The sequence below is a fragment of the Stegastes partitus genome, unplaced genomic scaffold, assembly GCF_000690725.1.
Source record: "Stegastes partitus isolate 25-593 unplaced genomic scaffold, Stegastes_partitus-1.0.2 Scaffold1530, whole genome shotgun sequence".
NCBI lineage: Eukaryota > Metazoa > Chordata > Actinopteri > Pomacentridae > Stegastes > Stegastes partitus.
Window position 1 is genome coordinate 89115 of NW_007579261.1, and position 24914 is coordinate 114028.

The 24914-nt window shown below is 42.8% G+C and overlaps 2 protein-coding genes across 5 annotated transcripts in view; both read left to right on the forward strand.

Moving 5' to 3' along the window:
- Positions 1 to 3037: 3037 nt before the first annotated feature.
- dspa (desmoplakin a) lies at positions 3038 to 21175 on the forward strand. 2 transcript variants are annotated; one of them, XM_008300380.1, is made up of 24 exons: positions 3038 to 3418; positions 4301 to 4385; positions 4559 to 4677; positions 5012 to 5156; positions 6759 to 6884; positions 7029 to 7088; positions 7175 to 7342; positions 9129 to 9233; positions 9323 to 9418; positions 9493 to 9618; positions 9825 to 9977; positions 10077 to 10231; positions 10450 to 10576; positions 10690 to 10876; positions 11577 to 11836; positions 11966 to 12147; positions 12276 to 12414; positions 13680 to 13873; positions 14021 to 14183; positions 14422 to 14505; positions 14613 to 14720; positions 14928 to 15026; positions 15152 to 16966; positions 17430 to 21175. In XM_008300380.1, the coding sequence occupies exons 1-24, from the start codon at positions 3177 to 3179 to the stop codon at positions 20634 to 20636; spliced, it is 8145 nt and encodes a 2714-aa protein (XP_008298602.1). In that variant the 5' UTR covers positions 3038 to 3176; the 3' UTR covers positions 20637 to 21175. The 2 variants fall into 2 exon arrangements, with proteins under 2 accessions (XP_008298602.1, XP_008298603.1); XM_008300381.1 differs by having other exon boundaries at positions 3040 to 3418; positions 15152 to 15649.
- A 2243-nt stretch (positions 21176 to 23418) lies between these two features.
- Positions 23419 to 24914, forward strand: part of tns3 (tensin 3) — a 32831-nt gene continuing 31335 nt past the window's right edge. For all 3 annotated transcript variants that reach the window (XM_008300383.1, XM_008300382.1, XM_008300384.1), the window contains exon 1: positions 23419 to 23747. The gene's annotated coding sequence lies outside the window, so the exon portion shown is untranslated. The remainder of the gene's footprint in view (positions 23748 to 24914) is intronic.

Here is a 24914-nt window from a genome sequence, read left to right on the forward strand (position 1 = left end):
TCCTCCCACAGTGCAGAAACATAATGAGGCTGATTGTCTAAATAGGTGTGAGTGTGAGTTGTCTTTCTCTCTGTGTAGTCCTGCATTATGAGGATTAAGGATTATGGATAATGGATGGATGGGTGGATGGTTAATGTTTCACTATTCTGAGAGAAAAACAGAAACTAAGATTTAGAATGTGAGAAGATTTCTGAAACAGAGATCATCTTACTGAAAGCATTTTTAATAAATTGAAAGCTTTTTGATCTCCACACTCCTGTACCACAAAACTTGAAGACTTTTTAGCTTTCTATTAAGTTAAGAAGCCAGTTTCACAATGTGTAAGGATGTCTATTCATCAGTGATCTCATGAAGCGCTGCTCAGGAGCAATCTGCATTGTCTATTTATTACACTGTCTGCAGTTTAATAAACCAGCTGTCAGGGTTGTGTTTTTTTCACTGTTTACTCAGCGCATGATGTCAGTACCAGTGTCTGGAAATGATATCATATGTGTCGCTGCGAGTACGAGCAGGCCTCCCAGCCACCTTGAATCACCAGGCAGCACATCAGATGTCTGTTTGAATTACCCTGCCGTTACCTTTGCACCGTTTTTTAATTAACAATCTTCGTTTGAGGTGTGAGCCCCCTTTTCTTTTTTGTTAAAGTTTAGCTTCCACATGTGTGTTGTAAGTAGAAAGGGGCCTTCAGCACAGAAAGCAAATATTAAGTTAAATATTTACTCCGAGCCGGGCTGGAGAGAGAGCGTGGCCGAGGCTTTTTACTTTCTCCTCACGCCGGCCTGTGTACACCTGAATTAATTACACAGACAGAAAGTAAGCCGGGAAGAATAAAGGGTGGCTGCTCGATGACAGATGAGTATTACCAAATCTGATGGAGTCAACCATACCTGCAGTTGTGGCCACACCCTATTCAAACTACTCAGAAAGATTCTCATCCTAGGGAAAAAAATGTACTAAAAAACTAAATGTCTAAATAAAAAATGCTAAATCTGGTTTGTGCTTGTTTCCACAGTGTCATGACAGGAAGGTTCACCGTGCTGCTGTTCTCTTGGCAGCAGAGCTGTTACTAAACCACAGTCTGGAAACTGGAACATGCTCCGTCTTGCCGCGTCTTTTGTTTTGTAAAGCGTGTATTAAGTGTGTTGGGAGGAAAAGCGACACGTTAAGCAAACCCACCTGAGCCTAGAGGGGAAAAAAAGGCTGTTGGGTGTGTCTTTTCTTTTCTTTTTTTTTTTGGTGTGTTTGGTGTTGGAGCGGCCATTCAAGAAACTGTCATTATTACAAATTGAGTGTGTCACCTCATAGCTGCGAGTAAAATACTGCGAAACATTCGGCACGGACGTGTCACGCCAAGTTTGTCAGGCGCGTTCAAAAAGTTCCAGTGGTAGGAAAAAAAAAAAGGGTTTTAGATGCTTAATGGTTTTAAAATTCCAGTTCAGGGCGTTGCTCTCTGAAAGTCATCGGTTGAGTTTGTGAGCGGTGACCGTGTCTCCCTGTACTCCTGCCTACCTCATCCTCTCTGTTCTCACACTCCTGTGACATGTGTGCTGGTCGCTCGGGCCTAAAACACCAGAGGGCACAATGTGTCCAGCAGCAGCAGCTCCTTCACCTGAAACCGAAGGCCCCACTCAGACATTTTGTTGTTTCTGCTTCACACGAATCCAAACCGAAGGACGCTCTTCTCTCAGACATTTTGTGAATATTTTTTGTACCCACACAAAGCCTCATAATGACAAAGGGTGTGTGTGACCCTCCCTAATCTGTTTCCTTGTCTTTCTCACACCCTTTCACTTTTCTTGCCAGTGCTGAATGAGCACACGGAGAGATAAAGATCGGTTCAGAGTGCAGGAAGCAAATAAGGAGGTAAAGCAAAAAAAAAAAAAAGAACCACACAAAAACATAAGACATCTTTATTTTCACTTGAGGTCATATTGCTGTCATCTCAAGCAAAACACTGAACTCTCGCATGGACTCCTTTCGACCTCAAGTATGTTGAACTCAGAATGACAGATTCTTTGCACAGCCACTATCTCCGCTCAGCCTGCCGAGGAGTAAACGCGTTGGCTTGCTGTATTCTCTAATTATCGTCAACTTGAAAACGGCTCTAAATGAATCCACATGTAGAGAAGGGGGGAGCGAAAGGCCACAGAAAGTCACTGGATCACAAATATTAACAGCATTTTGAATTATTGTGGAAAGATCCATGAAAGGACAGGAAGGTTTGACATAAAGAAAGCAGTTTATTTCATTTATTCATGCCGTCTCATCTTATATTTCCTGTTCATGCTGCGTATCTGCTGCGTATATCTCATGCTGTTCACTGTTTATACTGTTCACAGTCATTATTTCTGTTTTCTGATTATTTTTGGTTCTTTTTATGTTGTCTATTTGTACATTTGCACGTCACTGCACATCCTGTATGAGCATATGCCAAATAAAAACTCTTAAATGTTGACTTTATCTCCACTTTTATGTGTCTCTATCTTTATATCCTAATGTTCAGCTTTTATTTTTATATATTTATTACCTATAATGCACTTTTACTGCCTCTGGTTGGATGCTAAACTGCATTTTATGACCTTAATATTGCAATAAAATTTAATCTAATCTAATATGTATAGTATTAATGATCACAGCAGAGTTTAAAATCAGAGCAAAAAAGGCAGAATCAGTGTATTTTTATGGAGTCAAGGTAGACATTAATTCAAACAGTGTGAAAAATAACGACTAAAAATCCATTAATCCTGTAAAATTGGGGCACATTTGATGATTTACAGCTGAATCAACGTTTTCTGACAGCCTGTCTGTATAAATCAATAATCTTTGCTTACATTTAAGGCTTCTTCTGTGCCTGCGTAATGAGAACATTGGTGATTTAACGAGCTTAAACGCACCGTGCGTCATCATAACTCAGAGAAAAATGATTGCAACATAAGTTTTCATACTCATTTTGGCAGAGCGTTCCCACATAGGACGGTGCTGGTGTTTCGTAAATACAGCAAGGTGTGGTTTCTATCCAAAAGCAGCCAGCTTCCGTCTATTCACAGCACACCATTATCTGCGCAACAGGAGACGGGGCGGGGAGACGCGCACTGTCTGTCCGCGGTCTGGACAGCAATTCGGCGACTAATTCCAATCAAAGAAACCTTCCTAAAACATCACAGCAACAGGCAAACATGAGTCTATACGGCTCCACGTCCAAACTGGCCACGATGGGCCAGAGGAGCAACTCGCGTCCGGATTTGTCAAGTTTTAGAAACGACGTGTTCGTCGGTGGAAACGGCTTCCAGGGGGATTACCAAGCAGGGGACGGCGGATACGCATACAGCAGCACCTTCACCAGGACCTCCGTGCACGGCGGCGGTCCAGGACAGAGGGTGCAAGTCAGCATGGGTGGGGGTCCAGGTGGCGGAATGAGGTAAGATCACCTGTTGCCATTTTGGGGGGAAAAGTTGATTATTTACCGGCGAAGTGTCCAAAAACAAGGAAAATAAGTCGGATTATATTATGAAAAAGCACTAAATAATATGTCCAAATCTTTTTAGAACATAAAGTGGCCATAAAAGAGGAGGGAAATGCCACAGAGCAGGTTTTAATCACTTCCCAGGCTCACCTTTGGATAGCTGTGCCACACACACCAAGAGCGCAAATTGCAGGCTGTTGTTGGCCTCGTCGGGTTTCGTCAGTCCAAAGGCATCTCAGGCCCTGACCTGCTGTCTCAAAACAGTCGTTTTCTGATTTGTTTCACTAATGTGTGATTCCAAGTAATCTTCCCTCCCGATCTGTTGCCTAACATAATGAGACATAAAGCTGTGAGATCCTTTCACTCCCCTCAATCTCCTCCTGTTGCTGTTATTCATCTGGTCAGTCTGTGCCAGAGGCTGTCAAGCGATTTCCCTTTTTTCTCTGAATGCTGAACTCCCAGTGAAGAAAGTGGGAGAAATGATTTAGGTGTATGTTGGAGTTTACACACACATGACAAACTCTGTGTGTTGTGTGTCGGTGACCCTTTGGTGACCCACAGTCAGGCCTTAAAAACACAGAATGAGTGGGTTCTGAATTAAAATGAAGCTTCAAATATTTAGCTACGGAACTTGAATCTTGTACTTTCTGTTTCAGTTTTCAATCATTTTCACAGATTTAACAACTGAGTGACCTGCTAACTGTACTTACAGTGTCAATCTTTGAAACTTTGCTCTAAAGCTGCTTTTTTTTTCAACGTACATATCCAGTTGATGCCTCCACTGAAGTATATTTATTTTTTTGAGTAACGTATTTGTTCTGTTGTTTCTGTTTGTAGCGTACAAGGCATTCAGCAGAAAGCTACACTCCTCACCAGTCAGTGTCAGGAATTCCTCCAGAGAGCAAAGATGGTCATGCAGAATGTGAGCGTCTCACACACATTACACTGGACATGTTTGTTTGTTTTGCATTTTTAATTGCAGAAAACATGATAAGAAGAGACTTGGTTAGCTGGGCTGTGAGGTGGCATGATCACAAACACAGAGACAAAACATGAAGGAGGCATCAGTGCGTTGTGTCCTGTGTGATTTCACAGGGAGGTCCGCCCATGGAAGCAGAGAAGTTCTTGATCATGTCTGCAGAATGCATGGAGCAGCTGAAGATGTACGGCAGAGAGCTGCAGCAAATGCGTGTCCCCAATGACATTTTCAGAAAGTAAGTCAAAATGCAGCGTGTGTGTGACTTTGCAAACTGCAGGTGTGTGTGTGTGTGTGTGACATTTGCATTTGTGTTCAGTCGGGACTGTGTGCACACGTCTGAGTGATCCTTTCTGCAGCTTAGCATGAATGCAAATAGCATGCCGGTGCATGAATTTACAGAGTAAGACCTGACATTTATTTTGCAGCTGAAACAAACCAGAGAGCGAGGTCCAGTGGCCTCTGCATGTGGTTCGGTGCATCTGCCCGTGTGTGCTCTTTGAAGTAATCCCATCAAGATTCCCTTGAAAGACTCACAAAGCATTTTTCCCCTTTTTTGTACAACTCTGCAGCCTGGAACAGTTGCAGCACATGCACGGAGGAATCCAACAGCAGCTCGTCGGCGCTACGACTATAAGACGCAACAGAGGCAGTGTGGGTTCCCTGGAGGGCGGGAGAATCTTTACTGATGCCATGGCTTGGATTGCTCAACAGAAGGTGAGCTTTGTATACCTCAGAGACATGTAAAAACAACACCACAACAAATACAGGTGATCCAGCTGAATCTTCTTCTTATCAAGACAAATATTGTAAATGTACGCAGAGCCACATATCAGATAATCAAACTGATAAATTGGGTGAAACTCCACCACAAGTTTTTACAACTACAACTAACTGGCACAGCAAAAAACTTCACAAAGCTGCGTTTGTACCAGCATCGGTATCCCTCATCCGTGACCACATCACCCACAGGTGTTTGGTAAAACTCCAATTCGTTGCCGAGCAATTTTGATCTAATTTGTCCAGGCTGGGTAATCGTACCTGCGTGTGCATGCATGCCTGTGCGGGTGCATTAGTGAGGCGCTGTTTTCTTATGCAAAGGGAGGCAGGGATGAACTTACCCTATCACATATTCTGACCTGCCGTAACTGAAACCATCTGGACACGCTGCCAAAACCTGATCCGTGAGTGAAAAGAGGCTGAGTGGGGTGCAGAGGGATTGAAACAAAGAGGAGGAGAGAGAGCGCTTGCCATTTGAGAAACAGACAGAGAGAAAGAAATAGAGCTGGGAAACAGGGAGGCAGCAGAGAAGAAACTGTGGAAGGAGGAGAAAAAAAAAAAAGAAAAGAAGAAGTAAAGGAGTGTGAAATCTGACACTCACTACTGAGTCAGTTGTTATGGGACAGGGCAGTGCAGCTGAACTCTAGCATGGTTATGGGAAAACGCCCTTCCAGCTCTCGGACTTCGCAACCCTCCCACCAAAAACACACCCTGTCAGTCTGTCACCACTCTCAGCCTCACCCTCTGGATTTTGCCCTTCATTCCCCCCCTGCTGTCACATGTCTGTACACATTTTCTATCTCAGTCTTAACAAAATAGATCCAAATCACCTGCAAAACCGCCTTTTTCACACAACGTTTCACTGTGCTGACATTATAATATATGACTTTCTTTCCCAGTTATACATTAGCTGTGCTGCTGACGGCGGGGTTTGTAGCTTCAGTCAAGTATTCGTGTTAGAAAAAGGGAGTGGTGAGAGAACAAAGGCCTTGAGAGAGAGAGAGAGGGAAAAAAAATGCAAGTGAAGAACAGAGTCTGGCTGAGGTTGCTCTGCTGGCAGAGCTCCTATCAAAGCTGAGAGAGCCGAGCACAAGGGGGGGAATAGTTGGAATAGTTTCCTGCTTAACAATGGACGTAATGATTATATGCTGACACCTAGAGGTCAAAGCGGAGAAAAGGCAGAGATGTGAGGCCAGAGGATCAAGAGAAGGGAGTTTGCTTAACCTTTAAACTACACTTACTTACTATAATATAAAGCTGGTAATATTCTGTTTTTCTAATTCCCACTAATCCTATAAATAAACCAAAACATTGACTTTACTCGTATACATCACCTGTTTATCCAAAATCTGATCATAACTAAAATGAAAACATTTGCATCATTGATTGTAATTTGAATACACATGCAGTATGTGTTACTTTATTTACCTTTAATATAGAAGCAAACCATAAGATACTGAATGTTGGATTCTCCTGCAGCTTTGTTTAGAAGTCGCTGCGTTTCAGTCGCTGACAAACTGCCGTTCTGTTTTTCCGTAGCGTATGATTGAGACGGCTCCGTGGGGAGACGACTCGTCCACCATAGAAAAGCAGATCATAAGCCACAACAAACTCCACAGCTCCATCCAGAGGAGCCCGGAAGTCGACCGCGCCAGAGACGACCTGGTGAGTTTTCTTTCCGACTCCTTTCACTTTTACTTTGGACTGTTTTGACGCGGTGTTGCAAGGAGCTTGATCGTCGATGCACAAGAAGCCGAATGTTTTATAATCTTTTTATCAAAACTGAGTGAAAACAATCTTTTTTTTCAGACTTCGAGGTTTGACAAGTACAACCTCTCCATGCTGGATCAAGAATGGGACAGCCTGCAGGTACAACCACAAAAAAATGTAAAAAAAAATCAACTTCCAGTGTTGTTCCCTTTTTGTTATATTCATAAGTTTGCCTTTCGTTTTAGAAAATGTCCCACAGCCGAGTGAATCAGCTGCGCGAGCTCCAGAACATCATCGAGGAGATCTCCAAAGAGATCATGTGGGTGAATGAGAAAGAGGAGGAGGAGCTTGTGTTTGACTGGGGAGACAAGAACATCGACCAGTACATCCCCAAGAAGCAGGAGAGCTACTCTGTAAGAATCTCTGTCTTTTATTTGACTTTAACTTTCTGAACCCTGAAACCGGCAGGCAGGTCTGAAACGCGTGTTAGCTTGAAAAAAAAAAAATCACATAATTCCTCCATTTATCAGACCCAGGAACTGTAGAAACTTTCAGGTTTCAATTGTCAGATTTGCTACTTTCCGACGGTCCTTGAACTACTCATCTGTGACATGTTGGAAACTGTACCTTAAAATTTAAAAAAAAAATCAAAATCACTTTATTCTATATATCTGATTTAAAATTACTCAAAACAGACCATTTGCTTGTCTTATTATGTTAAATATACTTATTTTAGGCAACCAAAAGTACACAGTTTGAGTGTCTTAGCTTGTCTTGGATATGAAACAGCTTCTGTATGAACTCAACAATCCTACACTATAAAAATAAAAATAAAAAATCTGTAATTTTACAGAGTTTTCCCTTTACATGACTAATTATATTTATATTTTGCAGATTTTGTTGTTCAAATACAAAAATAAAGGATAAAAATGGATGAAATTGCTAAAATAAACAGTGAATTCACACGTCTAATGTAGAATAACAATAAAACATGTGAATGAACAATCAGAAATGTTTTTTTTTTACAATATAGAAAGATATCCCCCCTTTTTTTTAAATAAATGAAACTCTTTAGATCAAGTTTATTAATATTAATATATTTCTAACATTAGATGCAGTTTGTGACAATTAACAGAAAAAGAAGCATTGGTTCTGTCATTTTAAAAATATTATGAGAGAAATTTTGTGTAATTAGGAAATCATAAATATAATTAAGTCACCAGAACAAAAAGGTTGAATAAATGTATTTTCATCAGTGTTTATTATCTATAAGCACCGTTAACCAGTCACAATACAGAACAACCAGTTCTCTGTCTCTCCAGTTGTTCAGAGTTCATCAGTTCCTCAGAGGTCAATCCATTACTTCTAGAAGAAATATTTATTTTTTAACAATAAAGATCTGTAAAATTAGATTCATATGTAAATGTATAATAATAGCTATTAATTAGCGTTCAATAACAGTTGACATTGATCCTGTGTGTCTGCGTTATAGCCGAGAAGCCTCAACTGCAACCAGCAGCCACATGAGAAATATTCAGGGTGTTTTTATCAGAAGTAGGCTGATAGTACAGACACACATGTAAGCAAACTGAAGTGTGTATACTTGGAAAAATGTGTTTATTCTAGCTTTTTATTAAAGATTTATAAAACTTATTTCAGACATTTTAACTTTATCAAACTGCACAAAAGACATTTTGGATTTCTCTCGGCTTCTGGCCGTAGTTGTGCTGTTTCTGTAGAGGTCCAGGATTTTAACCCCAAGTGGATCATATTTGATTTCTTTGAGATCTCAACATCATCAGGGTGACATTTTTTCCCCTTAAAAAACCTGATGTATACATTCAGACGCATGCAGGGCACAGATAATCCACCACGGATCAGGAATTCAGGCACCAAACACGCCAGATGCTGCAAAAATGATAGAAATTAAAACAAAAATATGAAAATTTATGTTTAATTTTTGATTTTTTTAGTTGTCAGAAGATTCGATAAACACTCCATTTTCAGAATAATCACATTTTCTGGCAATTCTTTAATGGTTCAGGCTTTACAAGATTAAATTCCTGTACAAAAATAAATAAATGAATAAATAAAAATTGTGGCAAAAGACAGCCAGAAGAGGGTTAATGCATGTCGGATATCTGAGTCCACACTGCAGCCTTTTAGGATTTTAAATTTATGGGTTTCTTTTTCTGACAGAGGCTGATGAGAGACCTGGAGGAGAAGGAGAAGGACCTGAACAAGCTGAAGGTGAAAACAGACAACCTCCTGAACAACAACCATCCAGCCTCAGATAAGATCGAAGTAAGTGTTTTTCTCTTTTTTCCCCCCATAGTCAGCAGCCCTTTATGGAGTGGTTTGGTACTGATGACTGTGTGTGTGTGCGCCCTCAGGCCTACATGGACACCTTACAGACCCAGTGGAGCTGGCTTCTCCAGATCACCAAGTGTATCCATGTTCATCTGAAGGAGAATGCCGCCTACAGCCAAGTAAGTGCTCAGTCCTGTTTAATGGAAGCAGAGCTGCTGCGAGTGTTTGGCGCTCATCGAAACTCTCTCTTCAGTTTTTCAAGGAGGCCAACGAGACCTACGCCAAGCTGCAGAAGGAGCACGAGATGATCCGGAGCAAGTTCTCCTGCGACAAGAACACCCCGCTGGAAAACCTCTCTGATCTGCTGAGGAACCTGGAGGTACCGTCGTCCCCTTTATAAAGCACAGAACATACCTGTTCTCCTGCAGCTGTGAATGTCGGTGTGGAGAATTTGCCAGTTAGGCCAGTTTTTTATGAGGCTAAATGGAATGTTCCTGCATGTCTGAACCTTTAGCGGCAAAAAAAAAAAAAGACTTTTGAACACGAGCTCGGTTAAGAAGCTCTGTTTGTCTTTGTTTTTCACAGAAAGAGAAGGAACGCATCATGGAGAACAAGAGGCAGGTCCAGAGTCTGGTCAGCAAGTCTAAGACCATTGTGAGGCTGAAACCTCGCAACCCTGAGGAGAAGAGCAACAGCCCCGTCATCGTCGAGGCCTTGTGTGACTTTAAACAAGACCAGGTGGGAAATACGATCTCTATGTCATCACGCATTTACAGAGCATGAAGGGAAACGCTACAAGTATAACTCGGCGTGTTCTCTCTTTGTTTTTCTTTTCAGAAAGGTATACTGAAAGGGAACGAGGGCATCCTGAAGGACAACTCGCAGCGCAGCAAGTGGCTCGTGACAGGACCCGGAGGTCTGGACATGCTGATTCCCTCCGTGTGTCTGCTCATCCCGCCGCCGAACCCGCTCAGCATCGGCCTCGCCAACAAGTAAGAAAGATTCAGCCACCGGGAGGGCTGCAGGTCTGAGACAATACTGCTCAAATGTTGGTTAGACCTTGTTAGCTGAAGTGGATTGAGTTTAGGTTTTTTTTTTTTGGATGCAGTATTCGATAGATTGTAGGAGGTTAAACCTTCACTATTCAGTTCATCTGTTAAGCTATGACTTCAAAGTTTGCAGGTGACTGATTGTTTGTGCTGTTCCCTAGAAATGAGCAGTACTATGAAGCCATCATGGCCATTTGGAATCAGCTCTACATCAACATCAAGAGTCTCATCTCGTGGCAGTATTGCCTCAAAGACATCAATTACATCAACTCCCTCACTCTCAGCATGGTAAGATGTCACAAAGACTACCGTTACTGTCTCGGTTTTAAGCCTTATTTGAAACAATTTTGATCACCTCCCGTGTCTTTTACTGAACCTAATCCATGTGAATTGTCCTGCAGCTGTCCAAGATGCGTCCTGAGGAGTACCGTAGCGTCATCAAAAGACTGGAGACTCACTACCAGGAGTTCATACGAAACAGCCAAGGCTCTGAAATGTTCGGGGAGGAGGACAAGAAGACCATCCAGGGCCACTTTGACAAAGCCCAGACGCACTATGATAAACTGATCGTCCAGCTGCCTGCTTACAGTGAGTGTAGAAATGTCTTTACCTTCTCCTGAAACTGTCTGAGCACTACATCTGAGAGACATAATGACCTGTGTATTTAGTGTTTGGTTTACAAGATTAATAATTACAGTCACTCCTGCAACACATATTCTTTGAGCACCACACCCGATGATGCCTATTATAAATAATATGCTCGTAAAATCGGCTTTGACCTACTGAAGTTAACAGTAAGTTTAATTTAATTATGAGTGAGCTGCACTCATGTTAATGAGCTTTTTTGAATCTTCAATCAAATTCTGTCCTGCAGACGTGTAGATGCAGATTTTTCTGCTCGTTTTTGGAGAATAATTTATTTTATAAACCACCAGAAAAGATAAAAAATCGTGGTTTGTTCTGAGGTTTAACTTAAAGACTTTTGTTATTGTCAGGTGCTGGTCGGTTTCTTCTTTTTGTAAAACGTCCAATTTGAAGATTTGCCATAAGTTGGCATTTGTAATAATCATTTTTGATTATGAGCCATCATTGATTGTTTAATTTAAAAAAAAGAAAATGCTGTTTTAACCTTTTGTTTTACGCAACAAAACCCCCAACAAAAGGCTAAATACCAGATACCGTACATGTTGTTTATGATCACACACACCACCCACTAAATTTGCAGAAATCATGCTTTTGTTTTCCACTGTTGAATTATATTTTCCCAATTTTCCACCAACCAACAAAGGGGACGAAGGAGCGAAGCCTGACACCCAGAAACAGGACACCAGCAAGACTTCCAAAGTCACCAAGACCACCATCACCAAAGTCTCCACCCAGGCTCCACCGTCCGCCTCCACCTCCACCCTCAGCCTCACGCTGCTCAGCAGTCTGCAAGAGCTGCGACGCAAGCTGGACCTGGCCGAGTCTGGCCTCACCAGACATCTGCACATTCCTCTGGGGGAAAACAGCGTGCACGAGTGCTCGGTGAACATTCAGCAGCTGCAGGTATGTTTATGGATTTGTGCAAACTTATAACTGCAAATGTGCAAAATATGAACATTTTATCACAAGAAAGATAAATAAAAATCATCAAGGGTTTAATTCAGATGAATATCACATCCGTTTGATTTCTAGAATGTGCACCAGGATCTGGACTCCATTTATGATGAGTACTTGCGTCTCAGAGAAAGAATCATAAAGCAGCTGGAAGGGATACCTGCGGACTCTGAGCAAGCCAAGTTCCTCCGCTCTGAGCTGGAAATCATCAACCAAAAGCTGGGCGGCCTGCAGGGTCTCTACTCAGCTTACATTCAGAGGTACTTTATTTTCGGCTAATTGCACCATCTTTTTATCTGTTCTGTCATAATCTGGGAACGGAGGTAACTTCTGGGAGCTTGAGCCAAAGTCCAACTGTTCTGATCATTTAACTTTGCGTCTGCAACAGACTGTCGGCGATCAAGGCGTTGCATCAAAGCCTTCTCCACGCCGAGGACCTGATCAAAGCTCACGAGGCTCGGCTGACCGAGAAGGAGACCAGCTCTCTGGACCTCCGCGAGGTGGAAAACTATCGGAGCACGCTGAAGGTTTGACACGTTGTCCAGTTTTACTATGAACTGCTAGCGATTGCTTTCCAGCTTTTGAAGACACAAAATCTAGTCTTTTTCTGAGCTTTGATTTGCATCTTAAAGTTTTAATATCTGGTCATGTTTTGGTGGTTTCAGTCTGTTACGATCCTAAAACCCTACATACTACTTATTGGTGCTAACTTAAGTATTGTACTTGAGAACAAATTTGAGGTATTGTACTTGAGTATTTTATGTTTGCTCTACAGATTACAGTTTTTCATTAAAAACATACGATGAGCCCGTTAAATATGATTCACCAAAGTAAATGAAGCTCTATATCATTTAACAGTCACGTTGGTTTATTATGTAAAGTTGTACTTTTGATTCTTCTGGCGCACTTTGCTAATAATAACAACATAAATCCTCTCTAAGGAACAATATGAAGGCAGTACTTTAACCTCCAGTGTAGTATTTTTGTATGCAGTATGGCTGCTTTTATGCAAGTAGAAGATTTAAAGATTTCTTCTACGACTGACAAAACCAGCACAAGTTTGCTTTGCTCGTGGGTTACAGAGACCTTCTGCTCGACCATCCCTGATTTAATTGAAACTTCTTTTGTTGCTATAAATGATGGATATTTAAAATGTTATCTGTGAATTTGTAGGTTGATATATCAAGCATCATAACATCATTAAAAAAAAAAAAAGATTTCAGGAACTATTAAAAATAAAAGCCTATAATTGTTATTTCTCCTCATGCCATCTTCAATATTGGTCCAGTAGATCAAATGAACTGTGATTATGGGTGAGTGAAATCATTAAAAAATAAATAACAAATGGAAGCCTCCATCTTTGAGCACACATTAAGAAACATGCAGAAGTAACAGAAGTCGCATTAATGCAAAACAAATCACAGAGATTTTGGTCACAGAAATGGAAAATAAGTTACTTTCGTTTGACTTTGATTTCTGATCAAGCAGGTATCAAGTTATACCACAAAAATATTGATAGATGTGCTCGATGTGGAGATTTTAAAATGAGGATAAATGTGCTGAAAGTAAGTCGACAGGCATTTTTAAAAAAATCTCAAAATATTTGATCTGCCAAGCTGAAGTTTTACAAAAAATCTTCATAAACATCTTATATTTTCTGCTTTAACATTTCGGGCAAATCAGGATTGAAATTACACAATATACAAAATTCTGCTTTTGGATACTCAGATTTTTGTACCATCCAAAAATCATACGTTTGAAACTGATCGTTGTTTGTGATTCTGTTCAAAAGCAAATGAAGAGCGAGCTGGAGCAAAAACGAGACCTGCTGACATCCATGGAGTCGGACCTGGCTAAAGCAGTGCACTGGAACAGTCAGATCACGGAGCCCTTCCACAAGTGTGACGTAGATTTGTCCAAGTACTCAGAACTGGTGGGTCAGATGTCCGACCGCTGGCGCCGCATCCAAACGCAGATCGATAGCAGGTACGGCAGGACGGGTCCGTAGCATGTAGGCACATTTCTTCCATGCCTGCGAATACTTATTCCACATCCTCCGTTCGTCACTGCTGGTAACAGCCACTAAAAATACCCTTTCATCCCTTCCTCTTCCCCTCACTCCTTCCTCCTCAGAGTGTGGGACTTGGAGAAGCAGGAGAAACAGCTACAGCATTATCAGCAGAGCAGCACTTCCCTGGACCAGTGGATAGACAATGCCAGGAAGCGCCAGGACAACCTCCAGGCGGTGAAGCTCAACGACATCCAGACTCTGATGGACCACCTGAACCAACAGAAGGCATGCCTTTCCTTATTTACATCAACGTATCAGTCCTACACGACTTGAACTCCAATTGCACTGTTATACATCGTTCTGCAACAAATGTGGAAAGCGTTGCACTATATCAGTTGTCTATATATAAAATCGAAATGAAAGAAGCGGACGGCATAGTAGTCTTGTCAGATCAAGCGATGGAAGCAGCACAGACTGATCAGATCAATGAATTTAACGACCCCATTTTTCTTCTTGTTTACAGGCGCTTCACACTGAAATCAAAGGAAGGAAGGAGAAAGTGGAAGATGTGCAGAAGAACGCAGACACCTGTGCTTCCTCGATTAAGGTTGGTTGTCGGTTAATGTGTTTTCTTTCATTTTAAAACATGCATCTTGCAGAGCTGCAAGTATGGCACAAATGGTGACGTTTATATTGTGATTTTTTTTTTTTCAGGACTACGAGCTGCAGCTGGCCTCGTACAGCTCAGGCCTGGAAACTCTGCTTAACATTCCCATCAAGAGAACGATGCTGCAGTCGCCTGCTTCTGTGGTCAGACAGGAGGTATGATTATTATTATTATACATTGGAAATTACATTAGCCATGATATATTTTCTTCTTCGTTGTGTTGAATAGAACTGTGTTTTATTTCTTTTGTATAATAAGCTCACAAAATCTCTTAATTGCATCATTTAAAGCTATAGCTGCAATGAAATTAACACCCGACTGCTCAGCATCAGTAATCATGTCCTTTATTTTCCCTCCATCAGGCGTCCGAGCTCCAGACCCGCTACATCGAGCTGCTTACCCGCTCCAGTGACTACTACAAGTTCCTGGGGGAGCTGCTGAAGAACATGGAAGAGCTGAAGGTAAGTATTGGATTTGCATAATGCTACTTTAAAGGACTTTGTTTGTGTAAATCAGTAATATTAGTAGAAGTAAGCATGATGGAAGTGACTGGCACTCTTTCTGCTCTTGTCGTTGCTCTCCTCAGATAAGGAACACTAAGATAGAGTTGCTGGAGGAGGAACTGAGGCGTCTGAAGGAGGACCTCCAGGATCGTGGTCAGAAAAACAAATCTCTGGAAGATGCTTTGGCCCGCTACAAGTTGGAGCTCACTCAGTCGCAAGACCAGCTCATTACTATGGAGGAAGTGAAGAGAACCACAGCGATGCAAGCTAGTGCGGCCAGAGAGAACCTGGACAGCACGCACAACCAGCTTCAAGACCTTAACGACCAACTGACCCGAATTAAATACCAGCTGGATGAAGAAAAGAGAAAGAAAAGGTTGGCAGAGGAGCGCTACAACAGCCAGCAGGAAGAGTATGAGGCGACCGTTCGCCGCAGGCAGAAGGAACTGGAAGAGCTCAACTGGTCCAAGATTGACTTAGAGAAGACTGTGAAGGACAAGGAACGTGAACTGGAGAGGCTGAAGATACAGCTAGACGAGGAGGCGACACGTCGACGAAACGCTGAAACCGATATCTCAAAGGTAAGAACTCAGTGCACCCAGGAGATTAACCAACTTAAGCAGACATACGAGACAGAGATCCACGTTACCAAGACCACGATCTTGAAAGCCTCGCAGCAGAAAGAAGAGGACGCGGCGGACCTGAGGCTGCAGATTGACAGGCTCACTGCTGAGAAGAGAGACCTGGAGGAGGAGCTGAGGAGGCTGAGGCTGTCCGTCGCTCACATTGAAGAGCAGAAAGGCAGAGCAGAGCAGGAGGCCAACCAGCAGAGGGCCTCAGTGGCACAAGAGACGAGGGTGCGCAGCGAGCTGGAGGTGCAGCTGAGAACACTGATGCACCAGAGAGAAGACAACGACCTGAAACTAAAGGATGCCACCAAAACCAGTCAGGAAAAGTCCAGGCAGATCAGCACGCTTACATTTACACTGGAGGAAGAAGAGAAGAAGAGGAGATCTCTGGAACTGGAAATCGGTCACCTCAAACAAGCGGAAGCAGACCTGAAGGCAAAGAACATCTCCTATCTGGAGGCAATTAACAAGCTCAAAGTGTCTGAGCAGGAGGCCCGCATCACCCGAGTGGAGCTGGAGAAGCAGACCAGTGAGAAAACTAAGGCCGAGCAGAGTTCTGCCAGACTGCACAGTCGTATCCGGGAGCTTCAGTCCTCTCTGGATGGAGTAGAGGCTGAGTTGGAAAAGCAAAAGAAGGCAACTCAGGAGGAGTTCACTCGTAGAAAGCGAATGGAGGCTGAGTTGGAGAGGATGACGCAAACCTGCAGAGAGCACACCACCACGATTAGCACGATGAAATCGATCCAGATAGAGGCTTCTACCTCTGGAAGAAAATATGAGCAGGACCTCAAGGCTCTCCAGGAGGCTCTGGACAAGAGCGTGAGGGATCACAAAGCCACCAAGGATGAGCTGGCAGCTGTGTTGGCCGAGCTGAAGACACTGAAGCAGAAGCTCCAGCTGGAACAGGCCAAAATTCACGAGCTCAACCAACGCAATGAAAGCCTGTATAAGACCATCGAAGAGAAGAGTCGGCAACTCAACGAATACACGACAGAGATTGAAAAGCTGAAGACTCTGACACAGAACCTCACCAAGGAGAGACTGAAGTTAGAAGAGGAGTTGAGGGTAGTTAGACAGGACAGAGATGAGCTGAAGTTTAGCAAAGACGCGACTGATGGACAAAGCGCCGCTCAGATCTCAGCCTTGCATGTCGAGCTTCAGAGTAGCACCAAGAGGACGACGGAGCTCCAGATTCTCATCACGGACCTGACTAAGGAGAGAGAAAAGCTTAAACTGGAAATAGACAAATTCCAAAAGCAATCTATTGAGGTATTTGTGATTCCATTGAAGGATCACCTCCGAATAATACAACTAATTTCACCTGCTGCTTGCATGAATCCTTCTATGGCATTAGGACTCAATCAGATCTTAAAGTAGCCCTGATATCTTTGCAAAAATACTGAAATTGATGATTTTAGATCGTTTTGCATGTGATTCATTGCTTACAAATGCTTTTGCTAGGATATGCATGTCATTCCTCCTTTTACATGTGTCACATTATGTCATTGAATTTTAAACATACTACAGCATTGCTTTATTAAATACTGAACATGTACATTTCCAACATGCACTAACATTTTTGAAAATGCATGCACGCAGCTTTGGTAATTGTAAGTTTTAAAACATGTAATCTGCATTCAATTTTATACATTTTGCAAACACATGTGTAAATTATATTTCTATACTTTTACTTATACCGATTTTTTTCTCTTTTTTTTCTCTCTCTCCACAGACATCTATGATGGTGCATGAGTCCCAAAGCCAATACAGTGAGCTGCAGATGGAGAGGGATAGTTTGCGATCCAAGCTTAAACTGCTGGAGCAGGACAAGAACCGTCAGCAGAGGCTAGAAGAGGAGCTCACCCGCATCAAGGTCACGCTCGAGACTGAGATTCGCAACAAACAGCGGCTGCAGGATGAGAAGAATTCCATCTTCAATGAGTTCAACTCTTTGAAGAGCCAGTATGAGCGGAAAGACAGTCAGATTAGGCAGGTTGAATCAGACAGGGACAAGGCTGATCGGGAGAGGCTCTCCCTCAAGAATGAGATCGAGCGACTTACGAGGGAGCTGAGGAGTGTTGAGGAGAGGTACAAGAGCCGTCTGGTGAGCTCGGAGAAGGAGGCGTGCGACCTGGCTCTCAGGAGAGACTTCCTGGAGAGGGAGATCCAGCGATTGCAGCAGAGGCCCAGCACCACGGCTATACAGACGCAGACGGACGAGAAGGTCCTGACAATCGATCCATCAAAGCTCCTGTTTGATGGAGTTCGCCGGAAAGTCACAGCCCACCAGCTCTGCGACTGTGGTATAATCAGCAAAACTACTCTAGAGAGCCTCCTAAAGGGAAAGAAGACGGTGGATGAGGTAGCTGCAGACATCCAGCTCAGCCTAAAGGGCACCGGCGTCATCGCTGGCATGACAACCGGTTCTCAAGGGAAAATGCCGTTCACTGAAGCCAAGAACAAGAAGCTCCTCAGTCCAGAAAGTGCTCTCGGCCTCCTGGAAGCTCAGGCAGCAACAGGCTACATCGTGGACCCAGTCTTTAATGAGAAGATGCCTGTGGATACCGCTTGTTCCAGAGGGATCGTGGACACTGAAGATAGAGACACTTTGGTGAAAGCAGAGGCAGCGAGCACAGGCTTCACAGATCCATACACTGGCAAAGTGCTCTCTGTGGGTCAGGCCTACAAACATGGCCGCGTAGACAAAGACACCGCCATCCGCCTGCTGCAGGCTCAGGAGTGTGTTGGAGGCATACTGGACCCGGCTCTCAGCGTGTTCCTGCCAAAAGATCTGGCCTTGAATCGCAATCTTATCGATGAGGAGCTCCACAGGGCTTTGAGCAAAAAACCCGCCTGCTACCTGGATCCAGCTTCAGGAGAGAAGATCAGTTATGATGACCTCCGGAAGCAGTGCACGGTGGAACCTGTTTCTGGCCTGCTTCTGATCCGTGGTCCAGAAAAGCCCATGACAGTGAAGGGTATCCGTGGTGAAGTCTCCGTCACAGATCTCATCAACTCTGAGCTGCTGGATGAAACTGACTTGCAGAAGCTCAACCAGGGCAAACTCACCAGTAAAGACATTGAAGACAAGCTAAAGTCCTATCTCCATGGCTCTACCTGTATTGCAGGCGTCTACGATGAGGCTAATGACAGAATACTGCCTTTTTATCGTGCAATGAAGGACGGTCTGCTCATGAGAGGAACCACCCTGGAGCTTCTTGAGGCCCAGGCTGCTTCTGGCTTTGTTGTCGATCCCGTCAACAATGTCTTCTTGACAGTGGAGGAAGCCTCAAAGAGAGGCCTGATAGGGAAGGAGTTTAAGGGTAAGCTGTTGTCTGCAGAGAAGGCAGTAACTGGATACAGAGACCCAGAGACAGGAAAGACAATCTCCCTCTTCCAGGCTATTGCAAAAGATCTTATTGAGAAAGGTCATGGAATCCGACTGCTTGAGGCCCAGATTGCCAGTGGTGGGATCATCGACCCTGTTGAGAGCCATCGTATTGATGTTGATGTTGCCTATAGAAAGGGATATTTTGATAAAGAAATGAATGAAATCTTAACGTATGAAGGTGATGACACCAAAGGGTTCTTTGATCCTAATACCAAGGACAACTTGACATATCTTCAGCTGAAGGAAAGATGCATCACAGACAGCAAGACGGGCCTCATCCTCCTGCCACTCAAAGACAAGTCGAAGCCCCAGAAGTCCTCCGAAAGCCGCACCAACGTCCTCCGCAAAAGGCGGGTTGTCATCGTTGACCCAGACACCGGGCTGGAGATGTCAGTGAGAGAGGCCTACCATCGGGACCTAATTGACTACGACACTTTCCTGGAGTTGTCAGAGCAGGAGTGTGAGTGGGAGGAAATAACTATCAAGGCATCAGACGGCTCTGCACGTTTGGTGATAGTGGACAGGAAAACTGGAACCCAGTATGACATCCAGGACTGCCTGGACCGCGGCGTCATTGATCAAAGGTCTCTGGATAAGTATCGTGCTGGAACCCTAACCTTGACCCAGTTTGCAGATGAAATTACCAGCAAAACCAGCAGCTCTGAGATGGTCATTGCAGCCAGCAACGTTGACGACATGGTCACCTGCAGCAGCCCCACGCAAGCCAGACCATCCTCTCCCACCGTCCGCAAACGCTTCAACAGCATTTCTATTACTGTCTCTCCCCCTGAGATGTTCGATGACCAGAGCCCTGTGGCTGCCATATTTGACACGGAGACCCTGGAGAAGATTACAATCCCAGAGGGACTCAGAAGAGGCATAGTTGACACTATTACAGCACAGAGACTGTTGGAGGCCCAGACATGCACAGGCGGCATCATCAACCCTGCTACTGGCGAGAGACTGTCGCTGCAGGACGCCGTCCATCAAAGCATCATTGATGACAGCATGGCAATGAAGCTGAAACCTGCCCAGAAAGCTTTCCTTGGTTTTGAGGACGTGAAAACAAAAAGAAGGATGTCTGTAGCAGAAGCGGTGAAGGAGACGTGGCTGCCTTATGAGGCCGGCCAGAGGTTTATGGAGTTCCAGTACCTGACGGGAGGCCTGATAGAACCCGGCTCCGGCCGTCGCATCACCATCGAAGAGGCTATCCGCAGAAGCTGGCTCGATGGTCTAGCAGCCCAGAAGCTTCAGGATGGTCGGAGCCACCAGAAGAACCTGACCTGTCCCAAGACCAAACTGAAGATCTCCTACAAAGAAGCCATGGACAGCTGCATGGTGGAGGAAAGCAACGGTATGAAGATGCTGCAGGCCTCCTCCATGTCCACGAAGGGCATCAGCAGCCCCTACAACGTCTCTAACCCCGGCTCTCGCTCCGGGTCCAGGGCCGGTTCTCGTGCCAGCTCCAGGAGTGGATCTCGGAGAGGCAGTGTGGATTATTCCTCCACCTATTCGTACAGCTTCTCTTCCAGCAGCACATATAACTAGATTAGTTGTCGCCGGCAGTTCTTGTGCAGCTCGACTACTTTATAACAGTTTTGCTTTTTTTTAAAAATGTTTTCTGCTACTTACAAAAATTTGGGAGGGTTTTGTTTGTTTAATTACTTAATCTGATTTTGAATTCATTAAAAAAAGTGTTGCTGTTTTGCAGTTTTTGATGATTCAGTGTCACAATATTAAATGCTGAGCACTATTCACACTCCTGTCATAACACACAGATGTTAAATGGATATATTTGTCATAGTTCATTTTAATATATAGCTTTTTATAGAATGTTAAATGCCTGTTGACCTCAGATTCAGCATGGTCTCAGAATTAATTGTGCTTTTATTTTTTTTTGCTATTGTTATTTTGGTTATTGCAGGTTGATTCATGTGTTGTTTTTTAAAAGAAAACATTATTTGTTAATTGCAAATGCGGAGGTTTAGCTTAAAATGTCTGTTTGACAAAGTAGCGGTCATCTAGTAAAATTCTTTGCCACTAAAATGTTACTCTTGAGTGATTACAAATAAAGTTGTCAAAGCAATTTTTATGCATTTATGTGCTCATTCATTCATGCATTCATTCACACCAGCTGCACTGTGCATCAAAGATTAGATTCAGAATCATATTTATTGCCAAGTAGCTTTTCATATACACGTGTCTGATGTGGTGTTTTGTTGCATAACAGTAATTAACACATATATGAAGATAAAAGACATTACAGGTATTGACAGAACTAAATGCACATATAGAAATCATATTTTTCAAAAGAGCATTTTTGAAAGAATAGTTTAAAAAAATGTGTTGCAAGTCAGTAGAGAGTAAGTGCTACAAGTCAAGTCAACAACAAATGCAAATCTAAGGTATTTTAAAAGTAATATAAAGTGGCAGAAACATTTACAGTAGAAATGTACAAATAATTATAAAATCTTTAAGTTGCACATCTGTTTGACTTCTATGGCACATTTTAAATTTTAAACAAAGGCTGTGAATAAAATGGTGCTCTTATGATGTAGTTGCAGACTATATTGTCAAAAGTATTTGCAAACAAAATTTGAATTTCACCAACAGTGCATGAAATGTCAGAACTGAAATTGAATGATATTACCAAATAAATGACCATGCATTAAGTATTGTAGGCTGATTTGATTACCTGCTACAATGAGGATTTGTAGGGGGGGAGTAGGGTAAGATGAGCCAGTTTTTTCTTGAGGTGTCTTTACAGTGGGGGCATGACAGTAATGTCTAGAAATAAGACATGTACATCTCGTTCTGGACGTGGGGCGTCCCTGGGAATAATTGGTTTGGATCTAAAATAAACTGTTTTTAAAATATGGCTTTCTTGGCTCAACTTGACTCGAGCAAGGGGTAAATTGAGCTTTTGGAGAAAACATGTCGGGGTAAATTGTGCTATTGATTGTGTTGAAGTAAAATTTAAAATTTTATACCTCATATAAACCAAACAAGACAAATTCAATACCAAACGATGAATTCAAAGTTGTATTTAAAGATAAAATGTAAAACTTTAAAGGCCAGTTTCCTACAATAAGGCCCACAGATGACAAATGTTGGAACAAAATCATGTTAAAAATGAACTTTACTGTCACGTTTACAAAACTGATATTCAACATACAGTCGTCCTCAAATGTATTCATAGCCTCCCATTAAAGAAGGAAATAACAGCTGTCAGTGAAATAAGTTGAAACTGACAAAAGTAGTAAATTAAAAAAAATATGAAAATCATGACATCGCTTTTGAATTATGGTTCAATATTTTAAAAACAACAGCCAAACAAGCATGATGGGACTCGTGAACTAATATTTAGTTGAACAACCCTTTGAGCCAATCACTGCCATCAGGTGTTTTCTGTAACTCTCAGTCAGACTTCTGCACCTGTTGACAGGTGTTCTGGCCTCCTGCTCATCAGCAAAGTGCTCTCATTTGCTGGAATTATTATTATTTTTTTAATTATTATTTTCAACCACAATGCAAAGCAACATCTTACTTCACTAAATTATAATTTAGCAAATTTTTATTTATTATTGCTTTCTTCAGTTTCTAGTTGTTTGAGTGACTATTGTGAATTTTGCCTTTTCTTTAATGGAAGGGGATGAATAAATCTATATAAAGGCTACAACTTTAAAGGCCGCTTGTCTTCAGTAAGGTCGAAGGATTTCACATTATTGGAACAAAATCCTGTTCAGCATGAGCAAAACTGACCCAACTGCTCAACAGCCATAAATAAAAAATAAAATCCAGTTCACAACTCCAAAGACCTATTTTCTTAGAAAGTTAGAAAAGATTAAAACTTGTCTGCAGTTCTCACAGAATTAACACAGAACATCCCGTTTGTCTTTACAAGCTGAGACACTGGGGGCTATATTAATAATATTACCATGATGACTATATGCATTTATTTAATCATATGCAGTCAGTGTGGGTTGTTCATTCTAGGATTAGGAGGACGATTAAATGGTTGATAAATATATATTCTACTAAATAAAAGATGACACCAATAGGATGATTTTATTCATTATCCAGTTAGGTTTTTTTTATTTTTTTTTGAGGGGGGGGGGGGCAGGAAGTTTCAGTCTGCGTGTGAGGAGCGAGGGTGAGAACAAATGGAGGGAGGCAGAGGGAGGGAGGGAGGAGGTGGAGAGAAAAGGGGGAGGGAACAGAGAGAGAGAGAGAGAGAGAGAGAGAGAGAGAGAGACAGCCAGTGGGAGGACTATCCATGCCAGGACTTGTGGTGGCTGCAGCGGCAGCCTGGACTGGAGGAAGAAGAAGAAGAAGTGTTGAGAGGAGCAGCAGCAGCAGCAGCTCAGGAGCCGAGCGAGGAGGACGTGTGTGTGTGTTTTCATTTACTGTTATTATCTACAGAGGAGCGCAGCTGGAACAAAGTCAAAGTCCTGCGACCAGCCTGAGAGCAGAAATCCTGGAAAATGAGGCTCTCAGGCTGCACTAAGCCTGTATGACGGGCTGAGAGGCTCTTTGACTCAGGACTTCAGCCCAGTCTGTCTCTCTTTCAGCAGCCTGGACTCACAAAAGGGAATCAGAAAGAAAAAAAATAGGAGGAAGGAACCAAAAAAAAAAAAGCGCTCCTTTCACTTTGAAAAGGTAAGTGTCTGAACTTTTCCACGGTCAATCATTAGCACCGAGGCTTTTTTTTTTTTAAAGTCACTACTTAAAAGCAGGATTAGACTTCCAGAACCTTTCAACTTTTCTTTTCTTTTTTCTGTTCCTTCCCCTCCTCTTCTCTTCAGCCCTTTGCTCTTTCACATTTCATGGAGTTTGCTCATTTATTCAATGAGTAAAAAAAAAACAGGCCACTGCTCTCTGTATTTACTTTGGCCCAAAGCACTGATGTGTGTGTGTGTGTGTTAGTGTGTGTTAGTCTGTGTGTGTGTGTGTGTCTAAAGTCAGAGAAGGGACTCATTCATACTGAGCATAAAACTGATCTTGTGGTGTTTTTTTCTCCTTTTTTTGTGTAAATGTGAAAGCCTTTGAAATGGACTGACCTCTTGGAGTCTTTTTAGCTTTTTAAACGTCTTCCTCAGTGAATTGTGTTCTGCAGTGGCTCTAATTTGGGGTTCCATGCTGTTGTGGGCTCTGGTGCACTGAGGACCTTTATAATGTGAAACATATGGGGCCATTCTTGTGCCTCGTAGCCGCCAGTCTGCGGCGTTCCAAAAGAAATACAGTGGATGAACGATGGAGGGCAAAAAGTTCTGCATTGGAGCTGAAGCTGCTTGACGGTATTTGCAGCCTCGGGGGGGATCCTGAGCCACCTATTGTGGAGGATGACATGTACAAGTGTCCTTACATCACGGCAGCCCGTCTCCACCTGGATGTCTGTCTTTTTTCCCTCCTTGAAAATCAGACACACACCTGCATTCGCAACATAAACCATGCAGGTTGTTCCGAGCATTTCTTTTTTTTTTTCTGCAGAGCTAAACTCTTTCAAGATTAGCTTTAATTACAGGGGAAAGACAGACAGGAGAAACATTTTTTTGAACTGGCAATTATAGCTTTTGTTGCTGGTTCTATTTTCAGGGTCAGGAGCGAACGATATCTGGAGAAGGTCAAAAAGAAACTCAGGAACACAAGGTGTACCGTTTGTTTTTCTTTGCTGATAACAGGAGGAAGTTACAAAAGGGGGGCCGGCGGAGCGGCACATGAATGGAGATCCTGATAGTGTGGTTTGGACAGGTGGGTTGTGTACTGTAAGCAGAACACTGTGATCCCAGCATGAGACGGAGCACCGGGGCATTTCACATTGTCACA